A 14,987-nucleotide genomic window follows, 5' to 3' on the forward strand; every position below is an offset into this window, starting at 1 on the left:
AATTTTTAATGGAATGAGTCTTAAATTTTAATACAACTGTAATCATAGCCTGGCTGTGTTGAGCAGTACCTTCATTCAGGGGCAGAATGGTAGCATGGTCTGGGTTGGTGCTGTTGGTGTTAATTCTAGGGAGTGTTTCTAAATCGTGTACTAATGTTGAAAAGTACTCTTGACTCTGATTTTAATGGCATTGCTGCAGCCCATACAGGTCAAACAAAAATGACTTGCTGTCGTTTTCTGAGGGGGTTTGAGTGTATTACTGGCTGTGGACGACGGAACCCTGAACAAAGGTATCTTGGGCTTGTCACTAATAGTCGTGGAGATGCCATAATATTTTTTTTTCTCTCTACCTGGCAGTATAAATACATTGCCATTAAGCACCTAAAAGGGAATGTAAAAGCTAACAAATTAATTTATTGCTTTGAATTCCTTCGTTAGTTTGAAGTGGAGCTTTGCTGTTGGTGAAGTTAATGTGAATGTAGTTTTAGGTGAATGACATATGGAAGCTACCTTCTGAAGGGCTGTAAAAGCTGACTTTTATCTTCAGCAGAATTTCTTGCACATCGAATATATTTTTGGATGTTTTATGTTTTCTGTTGGATCCTGGAATCTTTTCCTAGATGAGCAAGTGTAGGCACCCAGCCTGTGAACCACTTATAATTATAATTTCTTGATGACTTAGGAACCAACAAAAAAAAGTGGGTCAACATCTTGTACATGTTTTAAGCCAGGGAGGAGTCCTGAGAGGAGCCCATACACGTGGAGGAATCATAGTTGTGGAGGGCGGTGTTAATGAGCAAAATTGATCTGTAGACATAGGACATATTTGACATCTTCTCCTAAGGTTGAATTTAGTGTGTCATGCCAAGTGTATAGGGCTGGCTGATTGAGACTGAACTTAATCTAACCACAGAGTGGAGAATTTTTAAGAATAAATAGTTAATATCTCATTTTGAGAAAAATAAGATGTCCAAAGCAGATGATATAATGAATGCTGAGGTAAAACTGAGAGCATAGTTAGAAGTTTTAGTTTTCTTTAGTGTACTTAGTTTGTTGTAGGTCACTTACTGTTGACACATCCAAAACAGATGTTCCATCTTGTTTGCTTTTTAGATGTCAGTGGGATAATTGAGTTATTAGAAATAGACCAAGCAGAACTGTTTGTCTCCACCTGAATCTTCTTGCAGTTTATTCCTGTCATCCTTTCTGCAAGTAAACAAAAGCAGTTGCCAAGTGGAACAGTAAAAAGAAGCTGTTTAGTTGCCATGTGGCATTTTAATGCACATTAAAATACCTCAGCAGCATGAGAGCAGTAAGAGATGAGTGTATAGTGCTGTGTTTAGTTGTTTTCTGTTACAGAAATTAACCCCAGAATAGTTGCAACACAACTATTTTTCTGTATGTAGTAATCACAGGCAAAACACGGACAGTTCCGTTTTGAACACTTAAACATGTAAATAGACATATTCTAGATGGTGATGTTGCCCAGAGTGACTTCCGCCTTCTCTTTTTTCTGTGCTGTTTTTTCTACTTAGGGAAAAGGACACGGTCTGTAAAGTAACAGCAAGAAGTGGAGATGTTCTTTGTTATGTCTGTAGCCTTTTTTTGTGGGTATCATTTGCATAGAAATGCTGGTGGGTATAATAACAGTAGCGATTTTTAATACTGACACAGCCACTTTCTTTTAAAGTTATTTCCTTTCTTCCCTAACTCCTTAGTTTTTTTAGAGCTTCTTGATCTTTCATTTCTTACAGAGCATAGTAAGATGCTGTTCACTTCTTGTCTGTTTTGCTCTTCCAGATTTTCTCTCCTTATGGTAGATGGTACTATGCAATCAAGTGGGAGGAAATGATAACTTATCTGCTTTGATGCTTTTCAAATCGAAATGAACATGTGTTGAACCTGTGTTTTGTGCTTGGAAGTGTGTTAAGTCAAAGAACATTACTAAGGTGTGTGACTTCTTTCTGTGAATGAGTTCTGTGGTGGTTCCTAGGGCTAAAAGTTGTTCTGTAGGATGTCTGGCTCTTTCATAGTTGGAGGACACCCCTGACACAGTCCTAGAGGAGCCTGTGCTTACACTAATACTTTTAAGCACATTCATAAATGACCTGGAGAAGGGTATAAATTATGAGGTGACTAAGTTTGTAATGGTGCTTATTTATTCAGGACAGTAAAAAAGGCTGACTGGACTCCAAGCTCCTGCTCAGGGGAGGATCAGCTTTGGTGTCAGACTACATTGCTTAGGGCTTAGAAACCTCTGAGAATGGAGGTTGTACAACCTTGCTGGGCAACTGGTTTCACTGCTTGTCTCTCCTCACGGAGGTGATTTCTTCTTGCCTCCAGTCTCATCCTCCCACTGACACCATGGTCAAGAGCTCAGCTCTGTCTCCTTAATGAAGCCTTGTTTGTCTCAGGCTGAACACGCTGAGGTCCTTCAGCCTGTCTGCACAAGGCAAGTGTTCCAGCCTCCTGACCATCTTCCTTGCTGCAATTATCAACATATTTCCTATATCGGAGGCTCAAAACTAGACTCGGCAACTACATGTGACAGGATGAATGCTGCCTGGAGAGAGATAATTACTTCCCATGATTATTGGCTTTGCTTCAGGTGATACAGCCCAGGATGCTCTTTGGGGTGTGTGCTACCAGGGCACAGTGATTGAGAGGTATTGGACAATTATTGGACAAGGCACCTATGTGCTTTCTTCCTTGTGTAAACTACAGCTGTGCTTCCTGCACAACAGTTGGGAATAACTCCATGCTACATAAATAGAATCTGTGGATCTTCCTCTACATAAAAATGCAGCTTTTGATGCACACACGCATGAATTACAGTTGTAAAAGATGGTTGAATCTTGTTTGTAAGAGGGAAAAAAAGGAGAATCTTATGCATTTTGAGCATAGTCTTTCTTATCATGAAAGGGTAGCTCTAGCCCTTGCAACAAAAAATGATGCTTTTCCAATCTAAGGTATGAATTTCAGTGCCAGAGTTTTAAAGGTCATCCACATGGACAAATTAGTGTCAGCTGATCCTTGGTAATTGTCAGTGGGATAAGTACAATGTAATTTGAATTAGTTCAGGCTGTTATTGCTCGTGTTTAATGTCAGCCCCTTAGAGACACACAGTTACAAACTGAAATGTATGCAGGTGATCTCCAGCTCCATTCTCACAGGAGCTATGTGGTACAGATCCAAAAGAATGACTTGGATCATACTTGGATGACTTTGGGTGAGAAATCCTGAAGTATGACTGTGAAAGAGTTGGATATCAGATACCTAAGAATGTAGTGCAGTGTGTCTCCAAGTAACCTCTCTTGGCGTGTCTAGTGTGTAATCTAACCAGGAGCGTAAAGCACTTCCAGGGGAAGACAGGTTTCTTTTGCTTGTCCCATCAGAGGTTGTATTTAGTCCGTGGGAAGAGATGTGGATGAATTACATGCATGAGGTTTGAAGACTCCTTAATGTGCCCCCTGTTAAAAGGGAGCCCCTCTATGTGTTTTGTTTTCAGTTACTGAATGGTGTGGAGGGGACACACACACACAAACATTAAAAAATGATTAAGAATTGCTTTGCTTGACTGTTTGGCTATAACCATATACATTTCTTGGACTCCTCTTAATTTCCTTTATGTTCTGATCCATCTGGTCAAACATGGACTGAGTTGTATTTCCCCACAAGGTGAGAACGCGCCATAGTTGCGTTTAAAGTAGCTCCCAGTCTAACTGTGGCAACAGATGCACAACTACTTTGTCCCTCAAAGTTGGAATGAATTTAAGGAAATAAATTTTAATATTGGAAGGTATTATTTCTTGTGAAGTGTGGTTTTTTTCTCGTTTTTTTTTTTTCAGTTAACACTATGGGGGCTGTCAGAAATCCTTACTCATCACAGTTGGGTACCAGTCTTTGCACAGTGTCTTAACTGTCTCTGCAAATCAAACCTAAAAGAGCTTCATTTGAGCTCCAGTGAAAAACTTCTTGCAGAGAACTTGGGGATCTGAGGAATATAGCTTGTCCTAGATTTGCTGTATTTTAGCATCCTTAACTTTTGTCAGCTCTTACTGTAGAGATGATGGCATGAACCTGCTCTTTGGTTGGAAACAGCTTGCAAAAATGACTTGGATTTAGCATTATATTTCAGTGTTGGCTCCAATACAGTCACATATGCTAGTTTTCTGAAGAAAAGATGAAATTTAAAGAATAAAGGCTTTTTTTTTCCACTGAAGATATCGATGTAGTTTTTTTTATGGTGTTCTGTTTTGAGTAGTGCCCTATTTCAGTATGACTACCCGTGCTTTTTAATAAGTGATTAGAAGTGAAAGCTGACAGATGATTTAGGGTACTATGAACATATGCATATGAGAATTAGCTCTCTTCCAGGGTTTTTTTGGGAAGGTCAAATCAGGACTTGTTAAGAACTGTGTTTTCTGAAGCCACATGGCTATTGTTAGAGTGTTCCTTTTGCGGGTGCCAAGGGCTGTACCCAGGAAATGCATTGAAAGGTTTCTTAAACTAGGGTCAGTGTTCCTTAGTGGAAGAGCTGTAAAGTAACTAAGAAACTGTCTGTATTGTGCATGACAAAAGGTGGTGTGTTTTGGGAGAAAAAAACCCTACCATTCAGTTTCTTCAGGTATCAGCATTAAGAGCAATCTTGCTCAACTTAGGTGAAAATGAAGTAAACCACTCTGTCCTTAGCACAAACCTAGTTCTTCAGGAGATGTAGTCAACACAAAAAAGGGTTAGAACAGGGTTAGAAAGGACTCAATTACCGCAAAGCCATAGACGTAGTTGACGTTAAGGTGTGTTTTTTTGTTTTTTTTTTTTAAAAAGATGTGGTGATGAGGTTGAACTCTAAATCCACGTTTCTACTGTAACTTGAGAGCTGCTCTGCTGGAAGTGGTTGGAAAAGGCAGTGTGGATGGATCCAGTGAATCAGAGGATAATGCTGAGTTACTCCTATGATTCTCAGGTGAATGTGGTGAAGCACTTTCAGCACAGCAAGAAGGACTTAATGCTGTTCCATACAGCTGTAAGGTTGTACCTGGAGTGCTGCACACAAGCCCAGTCACTCATATGAGAAACATGAACTGAAGTTGAGCAAGTACAAACAAAGCTGGTTTTCTTTTTTCCCAGTACAAAATATCCTGAAACAAACAGCAGCATGAGGAATAAGAACCCAGGATTGCAGCGTGTCAGGACAGTGGAGCCTATTCTTCAGCTATCATGGGCAACACATTCCTTTTCCCCAGCTTAACTGAGTTCCACTCTATAAATAGTTAGGATGCTGACTTTAGCTATTCCCTTTAGAAAGCTGTTCAGAATGCATGGTCAGAAACAGTTCAGGATCAGAGGTTTCACCGAATATAAGTTGAGACTGCAGTAATATTTCTGAGTTTGCTACTTGACTTGTTTTGTTCAGTATGAAGGACTTTTAGTTTATGAGTTCTCTTTTGCTAAGATCCTACAGCTTTCATTTATCAGAATTTACGTGTTTTCTTGCCCATCATTTTAAAATTATGTGAATTCTCAATAAACAACTTTATCAAACATGTACAAAGTTGTTCTCAATTCTGACAGAAGTAGGGGGATGATTACACCAAGATACATACTTACCCCTTACTGTTGAGTTGCAAAGTAGCTGTTATTTAAAACTAGAAATGCAGCATTTGATAATTGGTGTTACTGGACAGCTTTTATCTGCTGTGCCCTTCAAAACATCTCCTTTATCTCAGTGGTACCTTTTAAGCACAGACCCACATTTTCATTGTAACCTTGCTATCACAGATAGAATAAAGGTCATTTGTTTTATTTGAAGGTACAAACAAGATTACAGTAACTTTTATTCTTGTTTTTAATAAAATTAAACCAAAAATGAACTTAACTACATCTTTCTTTTACGTCAGTACAGTGTTATTTGGATCTGACAGATTTTTAAAGAATTCACTGACCCTGTATATGTGATACCTGATTTTAAAAAGTGGGTGCCTAAAATTAGATGTCTCTATCTGCAGCCTTGGTCTAGTTTTCAGAGGAACTGGAAGCTTGGAGAAGGATTCTCTTTCAGCACTGCCATTGCGTTTTCTGATACTGACAGGATGAGCTGGGTCAGAGTACTGAAAAACCAAGGCTGCTCTCAGTTTCTTTTGTTCTTTCTGATTCAAAAATATACCCACTTTTTTTTATTAAATCTTAATAACATTATTTATAATTAGAATTATTTATTTAAAGAATTGAATTCTTTATCAAAACCTTTTCCTCTTTGAAGCTTCCTCAGGAAAGTTGGAGTGGTGAGCTGTATTCAGATTAAATGTTTGAGTTTGGAGATCTAGTCATGAAATCTAATTTTCAGCATCTGTATTTTGGGTGTTGCTGCTGTGTGTTGCCTGCACAGAGAATGAGCTTGGTTGCCCCTTTCAGACCTACAGCACTGTCCTACTTCTGGGAGGCACCTGTAGGGCAGTTCCAGGCACCCAAATGCCTTGCTCAGATACTGGGATATACTTTGTTTTTTTAAATCTGAAATGTCTGACTACACAAGGGAAATAACTTTCTCAGTTTATTTTTATCAGTATTTTATAAAAAGGCTGTCCTTCCTGAATAATGCATTCTTTCTCCCTCTGATTCTGCTGACTTGGATGCAATATGCTTACTTAGATGCAAATTTTCCAGGGTTATCATCACTACCTTCTCTTTCACTTTTCCCTTTTTCTTAGGGTAACTTTTCTGCTCCTGAGTTTTTTAAGACAGTGAGTTTTTCAAGGCAACAAATCTACAAATGATTGATTAAATGAATAGATCAGCTGTTGCCCAGCGAAGTTATTTTGCTGCACAGAAGATGCTTCCTTCTTGCTGTGTTTCTGACTGAGTCACGTTTTTAATAGTATCAACACCCAAGATGAAGGAAACAGTGTTGAGCCACTGATGCCTCATTCAGAAGCAAATAAAATGTTGTGTGTGTTTTGTTTTTTTTTTTTTTTTAACCCCACAAAGACTTGGAGGGTTAAAACTGTCCTGCTGTTCGATTCCTTTCCTCCAAGATTTCTGACAGATTAGTAGGTGATTTGGTCTTACCTTATTGTGTTGAAATGCTGGTGCTACGTCTTAGAAACAGTTTGATGCAAGTCACTCTGGGCTCAAGGTACATCTGATCTAAATAAGCCCCCAGCCTTATGAAGAGGGAGATTGTGCCCCTGGCTTCTGACTGTGAAGAAAACATCATGTTTGATGAGCTCAGGCTTGGACATCCAGTGTAGGCACACGAGTCTCTCTGGAGTGTGTGTTGTCACCTGGAATTAGTTTGATTCAAGACATGATGGAAATAGTAAACATGTTTCTTTCTTTCCACACCTTTACAGCTTACTCCAAAATAGATCTTCAGAGAGCCCCTTGTATAAGATACAATTATCCTTAGGTTACATGTGAAGGGCGTATAAGTCTGATTACTTTCACAACTCAGGTGGATTCAAACTTCAAAAAACAACCCACCCCACCCACCCCTCCCCCAGACAAAAAAAAATCACACTGTAAATAAGGCTTTTTTCTTAATTTTAGAGTAAAACATGCTGACCATATAATTCCCCAGTACCTGTTATTCTAATTAAACTGTTCTTATGGGTTTAGCTTTCTATTAATAAGATATAAAACGTAAGAGTCTTGAAATTTACATAGAATACACTCTTGTTGACCTGAATTCAGTTTTAAATTGTTGAGACTGGATTTTCTGTTTATTAAAATCCAGACATTTCTTCACAACCTAATAGATGCAATGTTTTTTTTCTTTTCCAGATCTGTTTTCTCCTGTTTGCTGTTCTCTACATAGTTTCCTACTTCATAATCACAAGATACAAAAGGAAAGCAGGTAAGCACAGAATTTTTAACATATCCAAAAATAATTCTGTTTCTCAAGTGAATAGATGATTTGTCTTCTCTCTGAAAAAAGAAAGCAGAAGAACAAGATCCCTGACCAAAAGTGTTTGCCAGGCTGCTGGTCTGGGGGAGCCTGGACTGACCTGATTGTCTCTGCTGCTGTCTTGCCCTCTCTGTGTTTCCTTTGTCCCTGAGCCATGAGTTCCCAGATTCTCCCTTGTGCCTACTCTGGCACTCCTCAGGTCCTTCTTTGTGCCATGTGGGATCACTAAGAAAGGCAGGGAGAGCACTAAAGTGTCTCTATGATTGAGTGGGAGGGCCACAGTCACTGGTTCTGTTGTGGCTCTGTGACAGCCTAAATTTTAACTTTTTTGAGAGGATAGAAAGGGATTAATGTCAAGTAGACGCTTCTGCCTCCCTTGCCTTTAGATCCTGTTGCTCTCCTTTTACATCAGCTTTTCTAGAATAAGTATTTTCAGCTCTGTTTTAGCACCAAAATCAAGTTTACATCTTTAGCTGGTAAAGTAAAATGTTACCAGTGATACAGAAGGAAAGTGCTGTATTTCTTCTAAAAGTCCTGCTTTGCTCAGGTAAAGTTATTTTAGTGTTCTTAACCTGTTCCTTATGACTTCCACTGAAGTCTTATTTCTTGAGATAATACTATAATTTTTTTTCCTTTAGAAACATTATCTGTCTGAAACTAGGCTGTAGGAAGCCCCATCGTTTTTGTCTATATTTTTTTCTAAAGACAGTAGCATAAAAATCTGTATAAAATGTCAGAATCTTTGACTCTTGGCAGCTTATCTGGGACCTTGGTGCTTGCTAATAGTCAGTCATGCTGTAGAAACATTCTTGTGCATGATGATCTTGACACTTTGAGCTTTAATGGAAACTGTTTATTCAGCTATAGTGACCTGTGTTATGATAGAGCTGCTTTCATAGAAGGAGTCACATTTTAAAAAGTAAATGCTTCGTGAAATTTAATACCTTAAAAAAAAGGTGCATCTCTTTAAACGTAGGAAGTAAAACTGACATTATCCTCTGATCCTAATATGTATTTTGGATATTACAAAGCTGTTACCATTTGGAGTTACAGAAAAACAGGAAGGGGAAACTGGTTTGGCAAATACTGTTGGATGCAAAGACACTTTTACTACCTTTTTCTGGCACTTAGTCTTGGCTAGGAAGAGGAACTGCTCTGCAGCTGTCTTTCAGAAAGCTCTGTAAGTATTTAGGTAGACAAACCTTGTAGCTTGATAGGATCTTCCTGATGAGACATTTTTGAAGAGTCAACACAACTGGAACTCTTTAAGGACAAATTGTTCATTCTTTATCCAAAAAGCTCTTTAGCCAAATTGATTCATAAGAGACCTTGACTTAGTCTCTCAAAATACCATGAGCTTCCCATCAAAAAAACCTCAACAACCCCATGTACTTTCACATAAAAATTTCAAAATAGCATGAAGTTAGTGGTTACATGTTTATTACAAGTGTGTGCATGACTCTTAAGTACGTAAAACACCTGACTTTATTTATGCTTAGATTTTAAAATAAATTTGATTTACCTCTTATGGAAAACCTGACAAATGCAAGAAAGCTGAATGTAAAATGATTTCAAATTTAAAAATGCTTACATTTGTGTACTGATGTAGAGAAGATTGTAAAGAATAAATGATGTGTTAGTGATTGATCTCTGAGTTAGATGTTGATATTATTTCAAATAGTTGTAGTATTAAGTAAGGAATAAAGAAACAGAAATTGTCTAAAATGTGAAATACCAGAAGGAAAACCATGATACCTTAAATCTAAAACAAATAGCAAGAATAACAAGACCCCTCCTTGTTGTCGCAAACCCCCAAGAGCTGGGAAGAGGGATGAGTAAGGGGAAGCAACTGAATAGTCATCACCACTGCTCTGGGAATGCTTTCTTGTTTTGAGAAGACATTAGTACTGAAAATGAAACATCTGTTCAGGGATTTCCAGCAGTAGTTAGCTTGTACCCTAAGACTTTTCCTATAGCTTGCCTGCTCTCTCTGGTTTCAGAGATGCCCAAAGTGACAGTTTCTAGTAGCAGCCATGGCAGTAGTAGTCTGAAAGTGTGTTTGCCATAGAGCCCTCTGGAAGGTGTTTCCAAGAAATTTTGATCTGCATATTTAAGTAAAGTGAAATAACCTCGTTGTTATATTGATTGAAGAGAGTTCAACTAGGGAAAAAAAAAAGGCAAGAGTATTCATTTTTGGAAGGAACCTTCTTAAAATATTGATGCTAATAAATTGTATGTCTAAATTTTAATTGCAAATTAAAATTATTTCTATGTATATACATTTTAGCCTCAGGAAAGACATGTAAGTATGGAATATAACCTGCTGTAATTTAATTTTCAGATGAACAAGAGGATGAAGATGCCATTGTTAACAGAATATCGTATGTATAGCTCTTCTGTGCAGAACTTTTTTCCCTGAATATATTGTTATGATAAGAATCTTGTGTGCTTTCAGATAAATAACAGCCCTTTTTAGATGTGACAGCAAATAGATTGCTAGAGGGCAGAGGAAAAAGATTTGGTTACATGGTACCTTGTGCTATCAAAGTTTGGTCTAGGGCTTTTTTCACCTGTGGTTTTCCTGGTAGGCATGAACATTGCATTAGCCAGAATATTGTGTGAGGACCTGATGCAAGAGGTAGAACTCATTGCAAGACCTGCACCTAAGTTTAGATCTCTAAAATGTAGGTATTTAAAGTTCCCCCTGTGGTCGATGGAAGCCCTGTCAAGGGAGGCAGTGGATCCTGGGAAGAAAGTTAGCTCCCTCTGAAGTAGACATCTGTATCTGATCATTGTAAAAAAGCTTAAAAAAGAATAACAAGTGGAAGACAAACACTTGCCAGACCTGCTTGTTTGCCAACAACTCTCTCTTTGTCCTGTTCCTTTGTGAAGCTGGATATTAATATCTCCTATTTAAATATGCCTCAGGATTTACAGAACATCCGTGAGCTGTTGCTGCCATCTCAATTACATGATTTGCTGAACTGTGTGAACCTGCTACTTGCTTATGACAATGTTCTTAGCTCTTCCCTGGTGGTACTGTCATCCTCTTGGAAGGAGAGCTCTTTGAGTACTTTATTGATTTGTCTTGTACCCTGGGAAGGTGCCGAGTACATTGCAAGCTGTTCACTTTTAGGTGTGCAGTGGTGGCAAGCGGGAAAGATGTACAAAGGAGATGTAAATCTCAGGTGCACTTCTCCCAATAGTGTGTGATACTGATACTTTTTATGAATTCAAAACACTTATTTGCCACAAGGTCTACTTCAGATCTAGAGAACAATACATATTTTTAAATGCCATGAAGCTCTTCCCTCTCAAGTCCAGGAACATCTCTCCTGTGCTTTTAAGACTACAGTGACGGCTCTTCTACATTGAATTATTTTTATAGCACCTGTGATCCACCTGTGGTTCTGCATTTTTCAGTATTCAAAGGGTAAAATTTGTCTTGTTAACTGTTAACTCCCTGCATTTGTTTTCTAATTTAGCTTTAAAATACAACAAACATACACCGTGTTTGCATGAAGAACAATTTAAGACAAGATTAGCACTTCCATCAGAGTAATAGCGTTTTGTTAAAAGTGTTGTTATAAATATAAAATGCTGTTTTTTCTTTCAGCATAAGCTTTCTTGTTCCTCAAGAGTGTGCATGTTGTTTTTCAAAAAGCAATAACTCTCAAGCATCTGTACACAGATTTTTCTTCATGTGGCATAACTGTCAGGACTTAAGAGGGGTGTGTGTAGAGAAAACAAAGCCAAACTGCTGTAGCACCTTTCTGTAGTGTGTTAGGTTTCACAATTCTGGCTTAGAATACTTAAAATTCCTTAAATCAATGAAAAAAAAAGTCTCAGAAACCAACAACAATAGCATAAGAATATTTTTAAAAATAAAATTAGTCACTCAGACTTTCTACTCTAGATTAAGTATTGTGTAAATGAAAAATGGATTCGTAGACTGTTAAGGAAAAGTAAGATTTCTGTAAGCAAGTTACTGATGTTCCTGTTGTAGTGATGATCTATTTAAGATCATATTTTTTGTCATGCTATTTTTAGAATTATTTCTGATTTTATTGTAGCATTGTATTTGTTCTGTAAGAATGTTTTTGTTGGTTTTTTTTTCTTTTCTAAGAACACAGTTCTTTTTAATGCCACAAGATGGCATTTGCTTTAAGTTGTGTTTGGGATCTATAAAGAATAAGCTTAAATATTTGAAATAATTCTGACAATTTCTGGGTATTGACTTTACAGCTATGAGATGATAACTCAGATTACTACTTTGTGTAAGAAAAGCAATTTTTTTTAAAATTTCGTGTTAAAGTATTTATGTATAATTGTACTCTTTAGACATTAGAAAGCTGCTCTGCTTTTAAAAATTGTACTAAGAATATAGAAATGGATTTTTTTTCTTGCGTATGTGTGTATGTGGGAAATGAGAACTAAAAGAGGAGTCCTATGAAAAGATATTTCATGAACTCCAGTAATTTAACCTTTGTATCACATTGGAATTGAATGCATGCAGGTCCCAAGAGAATAATTGTGGTAGTTGGTAAAAATTAATTCTTTTACTAGATTCTATAAGCTATTTGATAAATTAAATTTGTGTTTTGGAAGTGAAATGTTGTGGAAATCCCAGTTTTTCCTGCCCATTTACAATGTAAGAATGTGTTGCCTTCAGACACTGATTGACAGGTAGGCTAACTACTTTTTTTTCCCCCCTGTTCAGAGCATGTTGGTGGTAACAGTGGTACATTTCTTTAAATTTCAGGCTATTCTTGAGCACCTTCACTCTAGCAGTTTCAGCTGGTGCAGTCCTGCTTCTACCTTTCTCAATAATCAGCAATGAGATCCTGCTTTCTTTTCCACAAAACTACTATATTCAGTGGTTAAATGGCTCACTAATTCATGGTTAGTACTCGGCATAATGTAATTAAAATGGATGTCTTCATTATACTTGCACAGATGTGTTCTTATTTTCAAACTGATAACTCCATTTTCATTTAATATGCTAATTGAATTGTTAATGTTCTGTTGGCTCATTGTTTTTGCTGCTGTGTGATATTTCACAAAATCTGTCTTAACTGTTCTGTTGGTTGTTTTTTTTAAGAATTAGGCAAACTTGATGGAATTAAACCAAATTCACTGCTTTGAATATTAATGTAAATAAGAGCTACTAGAAGCTAACTTGAAACATGCTATTCAAGCTTCTTCCTTGTGTGTTAATGCAAGATTCACGTTCCTTTCTCTTTAAGATGATAGCTATTAAATTTATTCTCAAAATAAAAAAAAAATGTTTTAAGAAACTTGCTATGAATATAAGCGTATCATGTGGTAAAGATGTGCAGTAAAATAGTAACTGGTGAAAACAGGACGTTCTTTGGTAGATTTGGCTGGAGAAAGTAGGTTTACTATGTGAAACTATTTAATATGGAACAAATAATTTACAAGTTAACTGTGGTGTCCTTTTAGCTCTCGTGAAGAGATAGTGATTTGGCTTGAGCAGATTTTTCTCTGAAAAAATGTATGCTTTTGCTAAATGTCTAATAATACAAATAGCAAATTCATTAATTTCCAGATCACTCACTTGCAAGAATGAGTTTTGGGTGTTTTTGTTTGTTTGTTTGTTTGCTTTTTTGTGAAGTGAGAGGCCAGAAGTGGTGTTTGCAGAACGTGAAGGAATAATTCTTCACAGTGGGGATGATTGGACAGTGGAAAAGGTTATCCAGAGACACTGGGAGATCTTGAAAGTTTTCTAAAACTCTGCTGGTTAAAGCCCTGAGCAACCTGATTGCACCTGCTGTTTAGTTTTTTTAAAGGCAGATTAGACTATGTGACTTTATAGGTTCTTTCTAGTTGAGTTATTCTATGATTTGTTTTGTCACACATCGTAGGGGATAGCTAATTTGGTATGTCTCCTCCATGGGAGGAAAAAAACCCCAGCTAATTCTCATTCTTCACATGGCTTTGACTGATCAGACCTTTGCGTGCTTTACTCCCAAACATAAGAAAAAAATAAAATAAATCCTTCCTTCTGTGTCTGAAGTGTCTTTGGAAAAAGGACAGTAAAATATTTCAGAGACTGAAAATTATGTAATAGCCAATTCAGAAATTTTCCCATTGTCAGAATTGCTACACTACAGCAGAAAACTTGGGTTAACAAGAAAGCTGCTGGAGTAAGTAGCTGTCAAATAAGAAGGCTTTTGAATTTTCCAGTTACCATCTTCTTTTGATTTTAATGTGGAAAGTACCACTTTATGCCTGCACAGTGTAATTTATATTCTCAAGTCCAATAGCAGTGGGTAGCAAGAAAGCAAATTCAGCATCTTGGTGCTTCCAGGTGTGTGTATTGCAAAGCTTATCGTAGGGGCTGGTATGACTGAGGTAAACCTTGTGTGAGTTAAGTTGGTGTGAAGAACTCCAGGAGCATCAGGAGGTTTTGGATCTGTGTGCGGGAACGTTTCCCTGGGGGAAGGGCTCCCTCTTGTGGCACCCGCCGGGTTTGCACACCCGCATTTCCCGGCTCTAAACCCTGTTCGTGTCTGGCAGGACCCCGGCGAGGTCAGCGACAAATACCTGTGCGAGCTGTGAGAGCTCGTAGTGCCATCACGAGCACTGAAGCCCAGCCAATGTTATGTCTCTGTCCAGCGTAGCCTTCGTGTACGGCTTGTGTACTGCTTTGCAAGTGTTATCAAATGGAAAAATTTGTATTACTTGAAAACACTTCATTTTTTTTAGATTTATCAATTACAGCTATAATCTGAGGTTCTTGAACCTGACACTAAGGAATTTTATGCTTCAGATTGTTGCATTATTTGTGGCATATAGAAAAGTAGAAAATATATGCCTCAAATTTTTGAAAGTAGGCAGAAAGGCAGAAAAAACTTCTAAAACCTGGATCCATTATGAACACTCTTACCTAATTAATACATGCTGAACTAAACCCAGAACTAGTTCTGACAGCTGGTGTTCCCCTGTGCTGCTGTTGGGTACAACCACCAGGTGGGGGTAAAACGTAATGAAACTGCCACGAATAAGAAGGATGAGAGATTACTTAGGGTCTACTCTGTTTGCCAAAGACTGAGAGATT

The 14,987-nt window shown here is 37.7% G+C and overlaps 1 protein-coding gene across 2 annotated transcripts in view; it reads left to right on the forward strand.

The window, feature by feature from the left end:
* LMBR1 (limb development membrane protein 1) overlaps positions 1–14,987 on the forward strand; it is a 67,251-nt gene that overhangs the window by 7,902 nt on the left and 44,362 nt on the right. The window contains exons 2-4 of one of the 2 annotated variants that reach the window (XM_027686863.1): positions 7,783–7,855; positions 10,248–10,287; positions 12,669–12,808. In XM_027686863.1, the coding sequence (XP_027542664.1) occupies positions 7,783–7,855; positions 10,248–10,287; positions 12,669–12,808 (253 nt within the window). The remainder of the gene's footprint in view (positions 1–7,782; positions 7,856–10,247; positions 10,288–12,668; positions 12,809–14,987) is intronic. The other variant, XM_027686864.1, reaches the window with a different exon arrangement.

The sequence above is a fragment of the Neopelma chrysocephalum genome, unplaced genomic scaffold (genome assembly GCF_003984885.1).
Source record: "Neopelma chrysocephalum unplaced genomic scaffold, ASM398488v2 Primary Assembly neopelma1_72, whole genome shotgun sequence".
NCBI classification, from domain to species: domain Eukaryota; kingdom Metazoa; phylum Chordata; class Aves; order Passeriformes; family Pipridae; genus Neopelma; species Neopelma chrysocephalum.